Here is an 18,363-nt window from a genome sequence, read left to right on the forward strand (position 1 = left end):
CATGTCTGACTATTTCAGGAAACCAATGAATCAATTAATGTACAACATAAACAGCGTACTTAGAAACACAGTTAATCTTTTATGATATAAAAAGAAGCTGAAGATCATGAATACCCATGGAGGACCTGACATAGAGTCCACTAGGTGAGCAGGTTCTGACCTCTGCTGGCGGCGCGCGCAGAACAAAGCTTCTGCTGCCCACGTGGTGCAGAGACACACAAACAAAGCTTTTCTGGTGAAAAGTAACAAAAAACTCTGAAGAAAAATCCACTTTCTATTGTGCCGTCGTCTTAACGAAAACCTGTTTTTCTAAATAGTGTAGAATAATCTATGTTTTTGTTAAATAACAGAACATTTACCAGAATTGGTGAAGAATTAAAAATACAAAAGAGTCAAAGCTGCATTTTACAATATCACAAAATTACTAAATATCTGCAGAAAAGTACGTTGGTTTGAAGACATGAAGGTTTGAGTTCATATGCAAGTTTAAGTCACGCTGTGTCATGCTAAAACGTTTCGGCCTTTGGTTAATTGCCAGACTAATTGCTTTTAGCATGAATACCAGTTTCAGGAATTTAAATTGGGCTTTCAAGAATTATATGAAGCATTTACATTCACAACAGTTAGGTGGACTATTTCCAATATAGTTAATTATTTGTTTTTCTTCTAAATATTTGTTGTTTTCCATCCATAGCAAAACACATATTTAGTTTTGTATAGATTCCTATTTGTTAGCATTTGTAGAGTCTTTTACTACACGAATATTAAATTATATATTTAATGGAGTCAAACAATCAATCAATATGAAGTTCTGTGACTTCAATACTATTTGAAAAAAATGGGGGGGAAAACTTGTTTCGATTAGCGCTTTATTTTGTTAACACCGGAAGTATTGGGTTCTATTCCGACTGGCTTGACACTGGTGTGGAAAAGATGGCTGCTTCGGCGGCAACGGGGAGTTCTTCCCCAGGTTTGTGTCCAAATTACGCCGTGATTTGCTCCTTCCTGGAAAGGTACGGAGCGTTGTTGGACTTGCCGGAGCTCACCTTCCCCCAGCTGGAGCGATCCCTGCAGGACACATCCTCCGGTAGGCCCGCGAAACCCCCAGCTGCCAGCGGGGAGGAGGAGAGACTTCAACCGCTGCATTAATGATTCCGTGCTAGCTGGCTAGCAGCTACGTTAGCTAGTTGTGTGTTATTGTGTGGTTTTCTAACCTTCGCATTTGCTTAAATTAAAGTCCACGGCGTCCCAGAGCCGTTTCTCGAAGTGCAAAACGTGTCCCTGCGACATTAAATGATTATCCAAGTGCGAACCCACCGAATTACTCGAGGTTTTCTCCCACTTTTCTAGCTTTTGAATCGGGTTTAATTTTTCTCCAGGCAGCCTTTATCTGCCGTTGTAACACAGACACAAATGTGTGGCGATAGTGTTTGCGAGGCGGCAAAGACGGCGATTGTTCGTGCAACACGTCGTGCGGGTTGATAATTAATGGGCGAGAACGTCACCATCTCTGTCGGGCGCGCGATTGTGCACTTTATTTACAGTTAAAATATTTTGCCATGTAGTGGTTTGCTCAGCTTCCGTCATGCTGCCGGTAACGGCTACGACATCCGGTGGAAGCTTTCAAAATAAAGATGCAATCATCTATATTAAATTATAGAGTCAGGTGATCTGTATTATATAAATGTACGTATCTTAAATAAACAATGTTTAACATAATCTGCGTTTGAAATGTTAGTCTTAAAGTGGCTTTTTAATTACATTTAATTAGATTACTGTGGCATTCCATTTCCATATGTAGGACCAAATCGATATTAGATGTGGCAGAACTGTATTCATAGAACACAGAAACAAAATATGGTTGCAAGGATATTAAAACTAACACATATTAATGTTTAAAAAATATGTATTTTACTGGTTAATGTAAAACATTACAGACGATTTACATGTAAAGAAGTTGCACTTTATCCTCAATGTTTCTTGGACTTTTGGTATTATATTTCAAGCCAATCCAGGGAACAACCTTAATTGTTATAACCGTATACACGCTGTTTAAATCAAACTGCCCTCTTGTTTAAAATATAACTTTTGTACAAACACATTGTTGAAGGATTCTTTTTGTGATCGGTTCAAAATGTTTAGGTTTGTATGTAACTTGCACTTAATTTTTTAACGCCTTGTAACATTATTTATTATTATTGACTGTTGAGCTCGACATTCCAACAGCATTTTTTTTTCAGTGGCCGTTCTGGAGAAGTATTACACTTTAAATCAATATTTATAACCGTTTGGTAAATATTGTTTCTATTGTTGAGCACAATGTCAGACTAATGATAATAATTTGTCCTTTTAAAGCCCATATTTACACCAACTTGTCAGAGTCGTACTTTAAATCCAGCCGGTGGAACTTTTATTTTTAGATCGTTCTGTGGAGACTTTAGTCCTCTACTCGATCACAATAAGGCATTCGAAAGATCTGACGACCTGCTGTTCATTCTTTGCCGTTTTAAATCCATAAACTCTATTATTGACTCAATTATCGAATACGTGAACGTGTCACTGACCAAAAGGGTCCTCGTCTGGGTTTACAGTTTACGGTCATGTATCATCATGGAACACGCCACGTTTCCTGTCGGGACGCTGTGTGATTAACCTCCACGTCTCTGTGACCCCTCAGTCCCGAAGCTGCTGGTCGATCTACACGTGAAGCTGCTGAGGAAGATCGGCAAGTCGGTGTCAGCAGACCGATGGGAGAAGTACTTAGTGAAGGTAAACCAACGCCTTTTGAGAGATATATTTGTAGGAATGTGATATTCATTAATGTATGAATACCTGAAGCTGGGAATGGTAGAATGATTGTGGATGTTGTGTATGCAGGTATGTCAGGAGTTCAACACCACGTGGGCGTGGGAGCTCGAGCAGAACGGGTACCAGGAGCTGACGAGCGAGTGCAAGACGGGGATCCTTAAGGTGAGAACGCTTTATCCAAAGGACACATTTGATCTTATTTCAGTAAGAAATGGATCTGAGACATTCAAACTAATATCCCACTTTTAAGATATGAGGTATATATTTAGAAGCATCCGTTGGACATGTGCAGCCGTATTGTGTGTTCCGTGTCTACTCCTTCCCTGTCGTACACATTGTGTGTATTTTTAAACATGTGTTCTTCTCCCTCCTCCTCCAGTATTTGTGCGAGTGTCAGTTTGACGAAAATGTCAAGTTCAAAACGGCCATCAACGACGAGGACCCGGAGAAGATGCGGCTGCAGCCCATCGGCCGGGACAAAGACGGTCAGATGTACTGGTTCCAGCTGGACCAGGAGGACAACGTGCGCGTCTACCTGGAGGAGCAGGACGACCTGGACGGGTCCTCGTGGAAATGCATCGTCAAGTGAGCGCCGAGGGGTCGCGTGCTGCGCCGCACATGAAGCTCGATGTGTGTGGGGACTTAAATGGTTTTGTTTCTCCTGTTTTCCTCCTGCAGAGATAGAAACGACCTGGCCGAGGTGGTGGCTCTGCTGAAGACGCAAATTGACCCCGAGCTGTTAAAAAGAGACCAAGAAAACAAACCCGAGGGTGAGGAGAAGACGCTCAACTTGCATTTGGGTTTTTATGTATTTATAATTAGATTTAAACTACTACTGTTTCATGATTAACAAAAAAGAAACATGCAACTGTGGTTAAAACACGATCGACTCGACTGCAAAAAAAGCTACAAACCAAAAATAATAATATATTTTTCTGTGTTAGACTATTTCTCTGGAATCAAAGGTCTTTATTTGGAGACAAGGCGAGTGAATCCCGGTGCCTTTATATCAGATCTCTGAACCACAAAGCAGAACAATCCAACCAGCTCGCTTCCTGAGGAACATCCACACGCAGAGCGGCCACCCAGTCGGCAGCCGTGTGATTTCTTTCCATGTGTGCGTTGCAGGTGAAGTTAAAAAGCTCGAGGACACGTCCGACGACGACAGCAAAGACTCCACCAAGGCCGCCCGTCCCGTCTCCCCAAAGATGGAGAACGATGAGAAAGAGACAGAGAAAGACGACTTGAAAACGGAAGCTTCCGACACCAAATTGTCTCTGAACGGCGTTGCTGAAGGCAGCGGTCCAGCAGAGGTCCATGCGGAAAAGTCCTCAGGAGATCTCGATGTCAGCACCAAGAGCCAGAGCATCAAAGAGGAGCCGATGGAGGCGTGTGGCGGTAACGCCAGCGAACCTGCCGCCGAGGCGCCGCGCGTCCCCGTGAAGGCGGAGAAGGCCGGCGAGGCGAAGAAGAGCAGCGCGGAGGAGGTTCAGCAAGCGCTGAAGGACGACCAGCAGGCCAAGATCCCCCTGAAGAAGAGGGGGATGAAGTACAGCGAAGACTTCGAAAAGAGCAGCGGCATCATCGTGCAAAACCCGCTGGTCCCTCCGCTCAAAGAAGCCCCTACATCTGACCCCGCCCCCACAACAGACCCCACCTCCACAGCAGACCCCTCCTCCACAACGGACCCCGCCCCCACAACAGACCCCTCCTCCACAACAGACCCCGCCCCCTCAGCAGACCCCTCCTCCACAACAGACCCCGCCCCCACAGCAGACCCCGCCCCCACAGCAGACCCCTCCTCCACAGCAGACCCCGCCCCCACAACGGACCCCACATCCACAGCAGACCCCTCCTCCAAAATAGACCCCGCCCCCACAATGGACCCCTCCCCCACAGTAGACCCCTCCCCCACAACAGACACCACCTCCACAGCAGACCCCTCCTCCAAAACAGACCCCGCCCCCACCGTGGACCCCGCCCCCAGAATGGACCCCGCCCCCACAACGGACCCCGCCCCCGAGCAGACAAGTGCGCCGCCGGTTCTGACTGTGAACGGGGAAGTTCTGCCTGGACCAGAGAAAGTCCTCCGGGGACGCCCGGCGCTGAAGGAGCTCGCCACTGAAGCCGTTGAATCTGCAGAGCGGCGACGGAGGGACGGCGCCCTGCCGGACCAGGGGGAGGGGCAGGGGGAGGGGCAAGATTGCAGCGAGGAGGCGCTCGTACCCAACAGAGAAGACTCAGGCGAGAAGCACCCGAATGTGCCGGAAGGCAACGCGCCAAAAGGAAAGACCGAGTGTCCTACAGAGACCAGAGACGTAGACAATGCACCAGAGACGCCGTCTGATCGGGACGAGCGAGAAAAAGTAGAGGACACCACAAAAGAGTCTTGTGAGACGAAAACCGGAGAGTCGGGAAGACGCAAAGAAGTCGAGTCGGAGGGTTCCGAGTTAAAGGAGGCGTCTCCGACGAGAGGAACGACGGCGTGCGAGACCGACTTGCAGAAATCCACGACGCCGGGAGTCCTCCAAGCAACTGAGAGCGGAGACAGAGACGCTCCAAAGAAATGTCCTGACGCAGCGTCTGTCATTAAAAAGACGGCGGGACCAGCAACCAGAGAGACGTCGGGAGGACGGTCCACCGCTGGAGACGCCGTCGGGTCCTCTGTCATTAAACAGTTAGCCGCATCGTGTAAACCTGCACAGCGGCCCGATGCAGAGACAAAGACGGAGGGGGACGCCGGCGCAGCCTCTGGAGACACGGAGACGAGTAAAAACTCCGAAGAGGGGAAGAAGACGGGCGGCCGAGACAACGGTACGATACGCGACGACTCCAAGAAGAGCGACACCACGCTTACCGCCGGGGACGTGAAAGCAGTAGGACACCATCCAAAGGCTCGAGAAGAGGACAAAGCTGAGGGGGACTCCGCTGCACGGAAGAGGAAGGACGCTTCTGGGGGGACAGATAAGCCATCCAGCTCCGTGGAGGACAAAACCACCTCTCAAGGAGCTGAACGATGCCACATGGGACAGCGAGTGGACAAAACTGAGGCAGAGCGTCCATCGGCGAGTAAAAAGGACACGGACAAGGAAAAGAGGGACACAGACAAGATGAAAAAGGATACAGAGAAGAACGTAGACAAGGAAACAAAAAAAGACACCGACGACAAGACGGACAATGAAAGGAAGGTCACAGACGTTGAAAAGAAAAAGGACACAGATAAGGAAACTAAAAAGGACACAAACATTGAAAATAAAAAGGACACTGAGAAGAAAAAGGACACAAATATTGAAAAGCAAAAGGACACTGACAACAAAAGGGACACAGTCACTGACAAGGAAAAGGACACAAATATTGAAAAGAAAAAGGACACTGACCAGAAAAAGGACACAAACATTGAAAAGAAAAAGGACACTGACCAGAAAAAGGACACAAACATTGAAAAGAAAAAGGACACTGACCAGAAAAAGGACACAAACATTGAAAAGAAAAAGGACACTGACACCGAGAAGGAAAATGACACTGACAAAGAAAAGGACACAAATATTGAGAAGACAAAGGACACAAAGGTAGAAAGCAAAGAGCAGGAAGGAGCTCGTAGTGGAACTGAAGCCTCGACCAAACCGCAGGAATCTGCTCCCCAAACCGCCGGCAAAGAACTGGACCCACTTGAGAAAGACGTCGGCCCGGACAGAGAACCCGGCGAGGACGGCGGCCCTAAAAGCGAGAGCCGAGACGAGGCGTCGGCAAAGAAAGAGTTGGCCAACGGCGGGAGGCCGTCATCCCGCACGTTCAATCCCAGAGGCCACCGGAGGAAAGCCCAGCTCCAGAGGGACGAGATCCAAGCGGACTCCGAGTCCGTCCCCGCCGCGGGGAGGTGTCTCCGAAGGTCCGTGAGGATCTCCAGGCCCACGGCCAAGGCGGTGGAGGTCCACGACAGGAAGGCGGAGAAACCCGCGGCCGAGAAGGACGGAGACGACGAGGCCGAGAAAGAGAAGTTGTTGTTGGAGGAGGAGGAAGAGGAAGAGGAGGAAGGGAAAGCTGTACAGAAGAATCCCAGAGAGAAGAAGGTGGACCAGGAGGATCGGCCCAAACCAAAGGTAACGTGTCTCACTGCGCTTTACGTCTCTGTTTGATGTTTCACATCGGGAGCTCATTTCCTGAGCCGTCCTCTGTGTCCGTCTCTAAGGGGAGGAAGAGGCGGAGGGTCCGGTGGTCCAACACGCGGTCCCGCCGCAAAAAGAAAGGCTCCGAAGACGATAACAGCGACGAGGAGTCCAGCGAGGACGAGGACGAGGAGGAGAGCGAGGACGACAGCGACGAAGACTACAAGGTGGAGCGGAGCAGGAAGAGGCGGAGCCGCAACCGAGAGAGACGAAGCTCCGCCTCCTCCACGTCCTCTGACGACGACCTGCCCCCCAACGACGACCCCTGCAAACACTGCGGCCTCCCGAATCAGCCCGAGCTGGTGGGTTCTCACGGCTTTGCTTGTCTCTCATTGGCTAATAATGGTAGTGATGCTGATGAGGGGAGTCGGACTCTGTGATTGGTTCAGTAGGTTTTACAACCGTAATCATCAATAATCTACCGGTAAAGTTCCCCATTGATTAATTGTAGAATCTGGAAACCGTTTGTCCATCACTGACACTGTTAAATATCTATTTATCATTTATTTAGTTTAAAACGATCTTCAGCTAACGATACAAAATGTGTCAAATCCCCCGTTGGTGAAGTCGGTGGTTTCCTCTTTGAATCCTCCAGATCCTGCTGTGTGACTCGTGTGACAGCGGGTACCACACCGCCTGCCTGCGGCCTCCGCTCATGATCATCCCCGACGGAGAGTGGTTCTGTCCGCCCTGTCAACACGTACGCACGCATGTCAAAGGTCACATCAAACGTACGTGAACAAATGTGTGCGTGAATGGAATGTGTCCTGACGTCCTCGCCGTCCCCCCCCCCCCCCCCCGCAGAAGCTGCTCTGCGACAAGTTGGACGAGCAGCTCACGAACCTGGACGCCGCTTTGAAGAAGAAGGAGCGCGCCGAGAGACGGTGAGACGTTGGTGCCCAGAGAACAGCTGTTTGCATACCAGATGTTTTTTAATCGCAGATCCAGATGTACTCTAATCACCCCTTTAAAAAATAATGATGTCACTATCCTACCTTTTGATATTCTTTTCTATTTTGCACGGGTGTCAATGTTACTACCCCTAATCATTTATATTTCCCTTATTTTGTTCCAATCTTTGATTTAAAGTCGCTCACAATAAGTTTCAATCATCGTACGCTTCATTGGGAAATTTCCCAGTAAGAGCTTTTTCCATTCTGACACCCACACATGTGCTAATTATTCTGACTTAGAATGCAAAAGTATTGTGACTGTATTGTCCATATTGCACCTAACTGGCATTGGAAGCTTTCTCATTGCGTCTAATCTCCTCCAGGAAAGAGCGACTCATCTACGTTGGAATCAGCCTTGAAAACATCATCGCGCCCTCGGTCAGTAGTTGGTGTGAATCGGTACTTTCGTGCCAAACAAACGGCCGGTATTTACCTGTGAGCGTGTTGCAGGGGGAGGTGGAGGAGGAGAAGCCCGAGATCATCGTCAAGGAGAAGAAAGAAGCGAAGCGGAGTAAGAGCTGGGGTCGAAGGTCAACGAGGACCAAGAAATCCATCAGCTACAGGTGACAAGGGAATAACAACGTGATGAGATGGAACGTTTGCAAACACACACACACACACACACGTGTGTTTATTGTCTTTGCTTATGTTCATTTCACAGATTTGATGAATTCGACGAGGCGATCGAGGAGGCGATCGAGGAAGACATCAAAGAAGCTGAGGGCGGAGGTGAGAGGAGGAGTTGTCTATCACACTAAGCCCCGCCTTAAAGCATCCCTGCCTCATGGTCTGTCTGAATCTAAATGGACCATAATTCACTAAATGTCTTCTGAGCGGAAAACAACCTCGACCCCGATGATTAAAAACCCTTTTAATGGGGGCAAGAATAGACGAAGCCGTGAAAGTATCGATTCTCTCCTGTTCCCTTCGTTAAATACGTTGAACTTTTTTCCTTTTTTTTTAAGATCCTTTGGTTTGTCTTCACAGGAGCTGGACGGGGCAAAGACATGGCCAACATCACCGGACACCGAGGGAAGGACATGTCCACCATCCTGGAGGCGGGCGAGGGCAAAGAGAACGGGCGCCCGCCCCGCCCCCCCGCCGGGCAGCGCAGGAAGAAGCGCCGGCGCCTCAACGACCTGGACAGCGACAGCACGGTGGAGGAGGAGGAGAGCGAGGAGGAGTTCCGCGTCAGTGAAAGGTACGTTCGCAAAGGGCGTTTTCTCACGACCGGACGCCGCGGAATCCGACACTCACGTCCACGCGCTCCGTCCCTCTTTCCCCCGACGCAGCTCGGAGGAGGAGTTCGTCGTGACGGAAAACGAGAGCGAAGGCGAGTCGGAGTCCAACAACAGCGGCAGCAACGGGGACGGCAAGCGGCGAAACGCCTCCTCGCGGCGCAGGAAGCCGCTGAAACGGCGGCGGAGCTCCAGAAAGCGACGACGGCCGAGGGGCTACTCGGATGATGAAGAGGAGGAAACGGACGAGGAAGATGAGGAGGAAATAGGTATTCTTAATTAAATAAATTCAATCTTAAAAAAAACAAAAAAAAAACGATTTTACTTTTATTTACTAAACATACTAATTTATTGAACAGAAAAGCCAAATACTATTTCCAGTTGTCTCATAAAATGTCCGTTGGTCCGGTTTTGTGCGTCCAGTGACCGAAGGCTCCAGCGAGTTCAGCGACAGCGACCTGGACGTGAGCTTCCGGCGCTCGCGCCGCAGTCAGAAGAAGCGAGTCAACTACTGCGAAACGTCCGAGTCCGGCGGCTCTCAGAACGAAACCCGACCGTCCAAGACGAAGCGCCGGGTCCGTCCGGACAGCTCCGACAGCGACGGTCAGGAGACGAACAGTCACACCTAATGTTTCCTCTGCTTGTGTGACAGAATGACGCGTTCTTTTCAATAAAGAAGTCCCCTCACAACTGATCTGCCGGTTTAGAAATCCTGTAAATAAAGCGTTCAGCACCACGGACAGCGACACAGATCTGCACTTAACAAAGCTGATCATTTGTCATCAGAGTGGTTCTGTTCAATACTGTTTTTTTAAATGATTCTATTTGGACCCGGACTCGTCTATCAGATGTTTGTTCATGAAGGAGATGGTTCGTTGACATTTATTTCGTACATCACAAGATGAAAATGCAGCTGCTTTTCATTTGACATGTTTCCATTATGCTCTGGTGTGTTTTGTGTATCCATGACTACAGAAGAAGCTTCAAACACCTTCAGCGGGTGTCAACATGTCACAATGTGTCATTTGTGCTGATGAGCGCTGAACACCAGCTCTTATTTTAACTTGCCTCCATCTTTCTGCTTCGTTTCACCTAAATGGCGTCCGTTGTTTTCTTTTTTTCCCCCAGCGAGTTCCTCCAGAGGTTCCGAGGAGGAGCCCAGGGGCCGCGGGGCGAAGAGGAGAGCCGACTCCTCGGAGGACGAATCCCAGCAGCGGCGCAGACGCCTCGCTCTCAAACGCCGGAGAGCCTCCGAGGACGACGAGTCGGACGACGACTCGGACGAATCGTCTGAGGAGGACCGTCCGATCCGAAAACGCGTGAACCGCATCGACTCCGACGACAGCGAGGACGAGGATGATGAGGAGGGGAAGGACCAGAAGGAGGAAGCGAAGGAGAAGAAAGCCGCTGGAACCCCGGACGAGGAGTCGACAGGAACGACCCCGGTGGACTGCAAAGCGGCGGCGGCGCTGCCGCCCACCAACGGACAGAGCTCAGTAAAGAGCCCCGAGGGCCCCGTCAGCCGGCCCGCCGCGGCGCCGGAGCCCCCCAAAAACATCAGCGCCACACCAACTGTTGCCATAGCGCCCAACGGTCAGGTTGGCCAGGAGGGGGCGCCGCAGGACGAGGATGAGGACGACCTGTTGGGAGTCACAGACCTGGTGGATTACGTCTGCAATAACGAGGATTTGTAAAGAGAACAAAACAAATGTTGTACCGTTTCATTCTTTGTGGTATTTTTATATTGCTTAACTTTATTACCCCGCCCCCCCCCCCCCCTTCATACCCCGCCCCCCCCGTGCCAGCCACACTTCCTTATTGGCCTTCTAACTTGTGTCATCTGGACCTCGAGTCTCAGCAAAGAACTGGATCCAGCAGTCTGTCCCTGTGGGATTGTTCTACATCGAGGGAACCAAACAGCCGACGCTTAATTCCTTCATCGGCGGCGTCTTTTATCTCCGTACTGCCAAACCAGCTCCTTCTAACATCATCTTCATCATCTACAGATCGTATCTTGTGCTCTCCTCATTGCTTCAAAAGGAAATGAGTTCAAAGCGCAGGAAGGTGTGGAGGCATTTTTATTCCACTGCTCAATGACTTTTAAAGATTTTTGACTGAAAGAATTTGTTCCACAGATGATTTAAGGTTCTGGGCATTTAATTGAATCGTGGTGGTACGTTTTTATCCGAAAATAGTTTTCCATTTTGGGAGAAGTGATCATTTATTTGACTTGTTGCAGAATCAGGCTAGCTTAGCTTAGCCTAGCTTAGCTTGGCTTAGCTACAAGTGAGCCTCTTTCTGCTTGTTTGTCTGCTTTAGCTATCATGACTATGCTAAGCTAACAGTAGCTAGCTATGCACTGTGCCATTCAAACCTGATTTGTTAGAGCTTTAGATGAGACTATATATTCTGGTCAAATAACCCATTTAAAAACAAGTCGACGGACCTTCATTCGTTGAGTGATAGCGTAGCTTTTGTACATTGTAAACATACAAGTTTAACTTCCATCCGTTGGAATCCTGAGTGTTTGTTCTGGTTCACACATGTAATCATGAGCTTTAGTCTAGTTCCCCCTTATTACATTGTGTTAACTTTTGTGACTTATTTTTTAATGCATTTCTTTTTGTATATCTAAACTTTAATTTGTTGTCTCTTGAAATGTAAAGTGTCTTATTTTTTTTATTTGTACATTGTCCTTTATAGAAAGGTTAAAAAACCTGCTAAAGTGTGTTGCTGAGAAAACACTAAGATCCAAAATACCCCTTTTGTTTTCTTCTCTATTTTCATAATCTTGAGTTTATTTTGGGGTCAAATAGATGTAAAATGCAGACTTTTAAGACCTGAAACCAAATCAAGATTGTGAAGAATGACCAACTTGGACTAATTTGTGTCTGTAACCTGTCTGCAGTTTCTTAATGAGGGAACATCGACAAAAAGAACCAACCAATGACTCCACGACCTCTGCTGGAACCAGTCTGTGTATATCTCTAGTTTCTTGCTGTAATATATTTAGAGGCATTTTTTTATAATGGAAAAAATATATCGGGCAATTCTTCGGGATTGCATGAGTTTTTAATGGTTTTCTTTTGTAGGGAAGTAATATCGGCACAAAACCAGAAACCGTTTGGCATATTTGTAAGGATTCTCCCGGCGTGTTGTTGCATCAGCGCTGAACGGCGTGCAGCATCTCGTGGTTTACCGGCGAAGCTGCACAGGCAAGCATGCACTGACCTATAAAAGGCACGTTGCAGAAGCTTAGGGGGGGGGGGATTTATCTAGAAAATAATCTTGGACAGCTGAGTCAAGTGATGAAATCAAGCTTGTAACATGTTTGTAACATATTTTGTAAATTAGTCTCAGCATGGTCTTCACAGAGGAGAAACCACTCTATTTATCATGCTGTTTTACAAATAACCAGCGATGGCCAAGACCTCCACGACAAAAGAAGTACGACTTTGGCCTCCAAGCATGCACGCACACACACACACACACATTTAGCGTTTAGATTAGCTGAACAGAACGTAGAAAACCCGATTCTACACCTGTAATAATAGCGGTATGTGTTCTGGCGGGTGGAGTCGACAGTCGAGGAACGTGGACGTCCGCGTGTAACCATGTTTTAAATGAGAAGGTATTATTATCTCCTCTCCTGCATAGAAGAGAGGAGCCGAGCAAATAAAGGCCGATGGGATTAAAGGAGCAAGTCGGTGCCAATGAGAAAAGTGTTAGTTTCCTATTTACCTCATGATGAAGCTGGGAGGAAACAGCCTGCCCACTGTGTATAGATGCTAGTTGACTGGTTGTTGGTGCTTTGTCTGCTCCTTACGTTTTTGTTAACTTTACTGTTATTTCATATGAATATGATCTTGTACATTTGTCATAATAAAATCGGTCTCCAGCCCCACGTCATCCTGTCTTAGTGATTTTTGATGTAGGAATTATAGTGGAAAGGTGCTTCTTTCTGTTCTCAGATGTCATTAACACATTCAGTCACGTGCAATGAATATATCGATTTTCAAATAGACCATTTTATTTGCAAGCAATCTATTTGTAGCAATATGTTGAATAATGGACACATTGAAATGGGCAGGCAGAGCTGTCTGAGCTAAATGCTAACATGACACAGTGAACACGCTGATTGGATGGATTAGTAAAGGATGATATTATTACATCATAGCCTTAAAGTATTTGGATTGGGAGGGATATAATATCAGTAATAACAAAAAAGATGTAGGAGGTATATTTACTATTGTCACTTTTATATTTGTTAGCAAATGTTAACATGATAAAATGCTGGGAATGATGTGAGTATCTATTACTATATATATATATATATATATATATGTGTGTATATACATATATACTTGAACACTACGTACTGCAGCAGTGATCTTAATCCAGAATCATAGATAGTTCGAATGAAGACGTTCCTGTCCAATGTACTTCTACTTTTCATTCTTTAAGTACATTCGGCTGATAATACTTGAACTGCTGCATGACTTGAGAGTTGTTACGGTACTTTTACTTTGGTAGTGATCTAAAGGCTTCCTCATGCCAGCAGAGGTCGTCGGCGTACATCAGCGGCTCGGCTAAACTCTGACGTGTTCCCCATAATCCAGCAGGCGCAGGCCGTCTCATAAAAAGAGATAAAATCATCTTTTATTAGTATCAGGATGGGGAAACGCACAGGATTAAAGCAGCAGATGAGGGAAAAGCACACACGGACATAATAAAAATCAAGATCAACACAGCTCTAAAAGCGCTGATAAAAACACAAACAGAATGAAATGAATTAGATTAGACGGTACAGACACATATCATATCTAGAGAAGGGTGTTTTATTAGTCACTGCACTGAATGTTAAACACATTTAGCTGAGTCACTCCAGAGTGACGAGCAGAAGGAAAGGAGTGCAGAAGGTGAGGGTCAAAGGTCAGCTTGTGTAACGGACACCACAGGGCCCGAAGTACCAGCACGACGCGCCGCAGGAGCTTTTTCTCCTTCGGGACCACGAAGGAGTCTGTGTTCATTGTGGAGATAATGGATGATGATTATTCAGTCTTTAATTGTTTCAGTGAAATTAAAATAAATCAGCAACATCTGAAATGAAGTAAACAAGGATTAACGAGTTCTTTTTAGAATACATGTTTTATTGAAAATATTTCATGTAAGACTTTACAAATTCCTTTTTGAATTACAACACTCTGAAAATATACAATATATTTTACTGACAGTCAAAAGTGGTTAAGCTTAATCACATTCCTAAAATAAATAAAATGCAGTATCATCATTCCTGACATTTATTTAGAATTCAAGTAAATTATTTTTCTCCTTGTTTACAGAGAAATGATCAGTGTATGTAAATATTACACAAGTTTACTTTCAACCCTTCAGCTAGTAAGTGATCATTAGTCAATAATGATGCATCATGGGAAACGTAGACTAAACAGAAGCTCCAAGCTTTGGTCCATAAACTTCAGAAGAATATAAAAGGTTGTTTACACGTTCAGAGCCACAGAAACATTTTGGTGAAATCACAGATTCTCATTAAATCAGAGAAAAACCAGCGTACATCTAATTCACTGCCAGCTCATCAAAGCCCCCGAAGTTAATATCACGTATTATTATTATTAGGATTATTTCACACTCAAACGTGAGTTTTGTCAGACATGGTTTGTTTAGTGAATTAGAGTATACTTCTGTTGTACTTGTACTTTATACAAGTTAAATCTGCACTTTGAGCGCATGCATTCTATGTGTTTTTTTGTGTGATCTTTGGTTCATTTTTGTGCATTAAAAGTTTCAATGTTTCTACATTTTGGAAACACGTTTAAGTGGTTTGACGTTAGAAGTATTGAGTGAGTCACAGATACTCAGCAGGAAACATTTCTTCTGTAGCAATGTGCTTTTTCCACAGTATTTTATGCGCAAAACATTTTTGCAAAAACAAAACGCAGTTTAGTTTGTTAGCTATAAAATGTAAATGTTCGCGTCAGTGTTTTCTGCCTAATGAGCCATCAGCTGCTTGTGTCTGCATTGCAGAATGAAAGCGCACAAATCACAACTTTAAACATCACGATTCTCAGGCAAGTTGTGGTTTCACATTCTAGGACGCGGAAGCACATTTATGTGTTAATTTGCACCGATAGATTCAAGTGAGCTTTGTTTTAAGCGGCCAGACGTCACAGGCCTCCTCGTGCTATAATCACAGCATCATCTTACAGACAGGAACAGCAAATAACTGCATGCTGGTGTCATGGAATTAAAAGCGTAAGGCACAAACGTCTCACGTCGAGGACGCTACTGGGTCTTCTCCTTCTGGACGACGGGGACGTCCGGCCCGACGGGGGTCTTCCCGGAGAGGAAGGGGACGACCTTCTCAAACAGCAGGACGCAGCTCGCCACCCCTGAGTGGGACACACGGGGAAGACACAAGGGGTCACACTTTGGGCACGACTGGAACAAGAGACTGGGAGCGACGGGCCCGACGCCGGCGTGCACCTAAGACGGGGCCCAGCCAGTAGACGAAGCAGTACTCCGGGTAGGTGTGGCCGCTGCAGGGGAACTGGACGGAGAAGGCCAGGACGGGGTTGAAGACAGCTCCAGAAATACCTCCACCTGCACGGGAGGGAGATTAAGGACAACAACAACTAAGGGAACAGTTGACACTTGTGCGTGTTTGGTAAACTAAGAAATAGGTTTGTTTAGCAGGTCTGACATGATAATCTTCCGAGAATGCGGCGAGAAAAAAACCCACATGTCATTTTTGACTTGATGAACAGGCTCATTTGTGTAAAGAGTTTGAATGATTAGCCGAAGCAATAATTGACACATTAATCAATCATTTGAATCAATTACTTAAAGCCATAGTATTTGTTATATATTTTACTTAAAATCTGTCATTTTTAATTGTATTGTCATATATTTTATTTTACAAATCTTAAGTTTTTAATTATATTTTAAATGATCTGTTGCCATTATTTTTTTGTCTTTGATTGAATTGTTATTTATTTCACTTTATAATGAATGTTGCATTGATCTTTATTATACTTTAAATGATTACATAATAATATATTAGTGTAGGATCCGTCTTGATGAGCCGAATCTGTTTGTCAAAAAGAGAAGAAAACCCCCCCAGGTGATCAGCCCCCCCCCCCCCAGGTGATCAGCCCCCCCCAGGTGATCAGCACACCTGCGTAAACCACCGCGGTAATAACTGCGGCCAGGAAGTGCGCGCGGAGCTTCTCGTCCAGTGCGCTCGCGTGCATGGCGGCGGCTTGGACCGCGAAGGCGCAGCCCAGCTCGACGGCCGCGGCCTCCCGAAGGGTCCCGCCGAGGGGGTCGAAGCACCGGAACCCGAACCTCTGGTGCCGCACGTGGACCTCGGAGAGACCCAGCGACCAGACGGCGGTGGCGAAAAACTGCGCGGCGACCGCAGCCGCAAACTGGCAGGCGACGAGGGCGGCGGCGGCCGCGGCGCCGCTCTTCCCGCGGCAGACGCTCTCCGCGGCCCCGATGGGGCTGCACGTGGCCCCGCGGAACGTCCCCAGGTGGACGACCGTCACGGCGTAGGTGAGGGCGAGGCCGAGCGGCGGGGCCAGCGGCGCCGCTTCGCCCAGCAGTTTGAGTTCGTGGGTGCAGCAGCAGAGCTGGAAGGTGGACGCCGCCTCCAGGACGCGCGTCCGGTGGACTCCGGAGAGGAGGCGCGCTGCCGCGGCGCGGGTCGCCTCGCTGAGCAGCACCGCGGCCCCCAGAACCGCCAGGGAGACGTACGCGTCGCTCATGGATCCGGTTGTGTGGCGCCGGACCGCTGCGGTCCGCTGGGCTTCAACTTTTTTTTTTTTGTTGTTGTTGTTACGTCAAAGTTGCTCCACGCTGCGTCAAAGCCTCGCGCTGGCCAGACCGGAAGCGAGGCGGAAACGCTTTCACAATAAAAGCGCGGTCCTTATTTTGCAGGTCATGTGCTCAAATATTTATGTCAAAGTGGGAAAACCGGAGTAAAAAGTAATGCATACTTTGAATTTGCAAAAGCTTTTGCATCAAAAGTAAGGTGATACTAGGCGTACTTTAACTTTATTAAGTTTTAATTAATAAGGAACTTCAGTTGATATGGCTGCTAGTATAATCAGAGCATTTTATTTATTGTGGACACTTCTGATATCCTGAGACCCTTTTTTCTATATGGACATTTCATGGAGATTAATAATCTCTTAAATAATTGGTGTTTGTCCTTCGACAGATGTGTTTCTGACCAATGTTCCAGGACTTCATTTGAAATGATCAGCTTGAAAGTTTCACGAGGATCCATTCTGGTGTTAAAGGTTCTCTTTGAATGTTTTCTTTCTGTCGCTTCGAACACACATTTAGTTTTGCTGAGAGGAATTCTCTGTATTTAAGGGGAAGTTTAGATGACTGCTTCAGTCTTTAAACAAACCGTAGTGTGACTGATGAGTGTGAATTGGTCTGACTGGTCACTGCTTACATCAAGTTATTGCGTTCCTGAAGGGTGTATCTGAATGGGCCTTCAGGGGCCAAAAGGATCACGAGCAAATCAGTCAAAGAAAGCCTGATTTTATTTTTTATACATTTTATAAAACTTTAGTATTCTCTATTTCCCATTCCAATGTCTAAAATATTCTTTACAAAATCAAAGCCCAAATGCTTTATAAAAGAATGCACTATGCAAGTATACATGTCTACATATTAACAGAATTTCCTTTCGCATCATAATGATTGAATAAAAAAAGGCCCCTTTGGCGCAGACCCCCTGATGTTGGTGTGTGTTTCCATTATTGGGGCAACAGGTGGCCGTCAGGGATACAGAGGCGTCTGCATCAACAGGAGCTGGTGTAAAGCGGAGGAGAATCTACAATAGTTTGGTTTCCGTGACCATTTTCAGAATAAAAGGTTTTGGCGGTTCTTTTTATTTTTAATCGTATTTTGTCAGATATCAAGGCGTATACATTTGATCAAGAATCACAACTTTGGATAACGTAAAACAAATAGTATTAACGTTTCCGTTCAAATGGAGTAGAGCGGGTGCGCCGGGAACAGCAGGGTTGGTGGTTTGAGCCCCGGCTGCTCAATGTCCCATGTCGAAGTGTCCCTGAGCAAGACATCTAACCCCTGACTGCTCCCCGGGCGCCTTCACGGCAGCACACCGATCCCACTGTGTGGGGGGTTAAACGCAGAGGACCA

At 46.8% G+C, this 18,363-nt stretch overlaps 2 protein-coding genes across 2 annotated transcripts; one reads left to right on the forward strand and one right to left on the reverse strand.

Moving 5' to 3' along the window:
* The first annotated feature begins 877 nt into the window (after positions 1 to 877).
* Positions 878 to 13,069, forward strand: rsf1b.1 (remodeling and spacing factor 1b, tandem duplicate 1). The gene is made up of 16 exons (XM_040181531.2): positions 878 to 1,087; positions 2,678 to 2,769; positions 2,878 to 2,970; positions 3,188 to 3,393; positions 3,487 to 3,578; positions 3,937 to 6,908; positions 6,998 to 7,276; positions 7,570 to 7,674; positions 7,779 to 7,858; positions 8,251 to 8,305; positions 8,378 to 8,490; positions 8,589 to 8,656; positions 8,915 to 9,128; positions 9,220 to 9,434; positions 9,589 to 9,768; positions 10,294 to 13,069. The coding sequence occupies exons 1-16, from the start codon at positions 934 to 936 to the stop codon at positions 10,857 to 10,859; spliced, it is 5,484 nt and encodes a 1,827-aa protein (XP_040037465.2). The 5' UTR covers positions 878 to 933; the 3' UTR covers positions 10,860 to 13,069.
* A 1,225-nt stretch (positions 13,070 to 14,294) lies between these two features.
* Positions 14,295 to 18,019, reverse strand: aqp11 (aquaporin 11). The gene is made up of 3 exons (XM_040181797.2): positions 16,358 to 18,019; positions 15,667 to 15,783; positions 14,295 to 15,572 (listed from the first exon to the last, which is right to left on the reverse strand). The coding sequence occupies exons 1-3, from the start codon at positions 16,947 to 16,949 to the stop codon at positions 15,466 to 15,468; spliced, it is 816 nt and encodes a 271-aa protein (XP_040037731.2). The 5' UTR covers positions 16,950 to 18,019; the 3' UTR covers positions 14,295 to 15,465.
* Between the last annotated feature and the right edge of the window lie 344 nt (positions 18,020 to 18,363).

Source organism: Gasterosteus aculeatus, chromosome 7 (assembly GCF_964276395.1).
Source record: "Gasterosteus aculeatus chromosome 7, fGasAcu3.hap1.1, whole genome shotgun sequence".
In the NCBI taxonomy this organism is placed as follows: Eukaryota; Metazoa; Chordata; class Actinopteri; order Perciformes; family Gasterosteidae; genus Gasterosteus; species Gasterosteus aculeatus.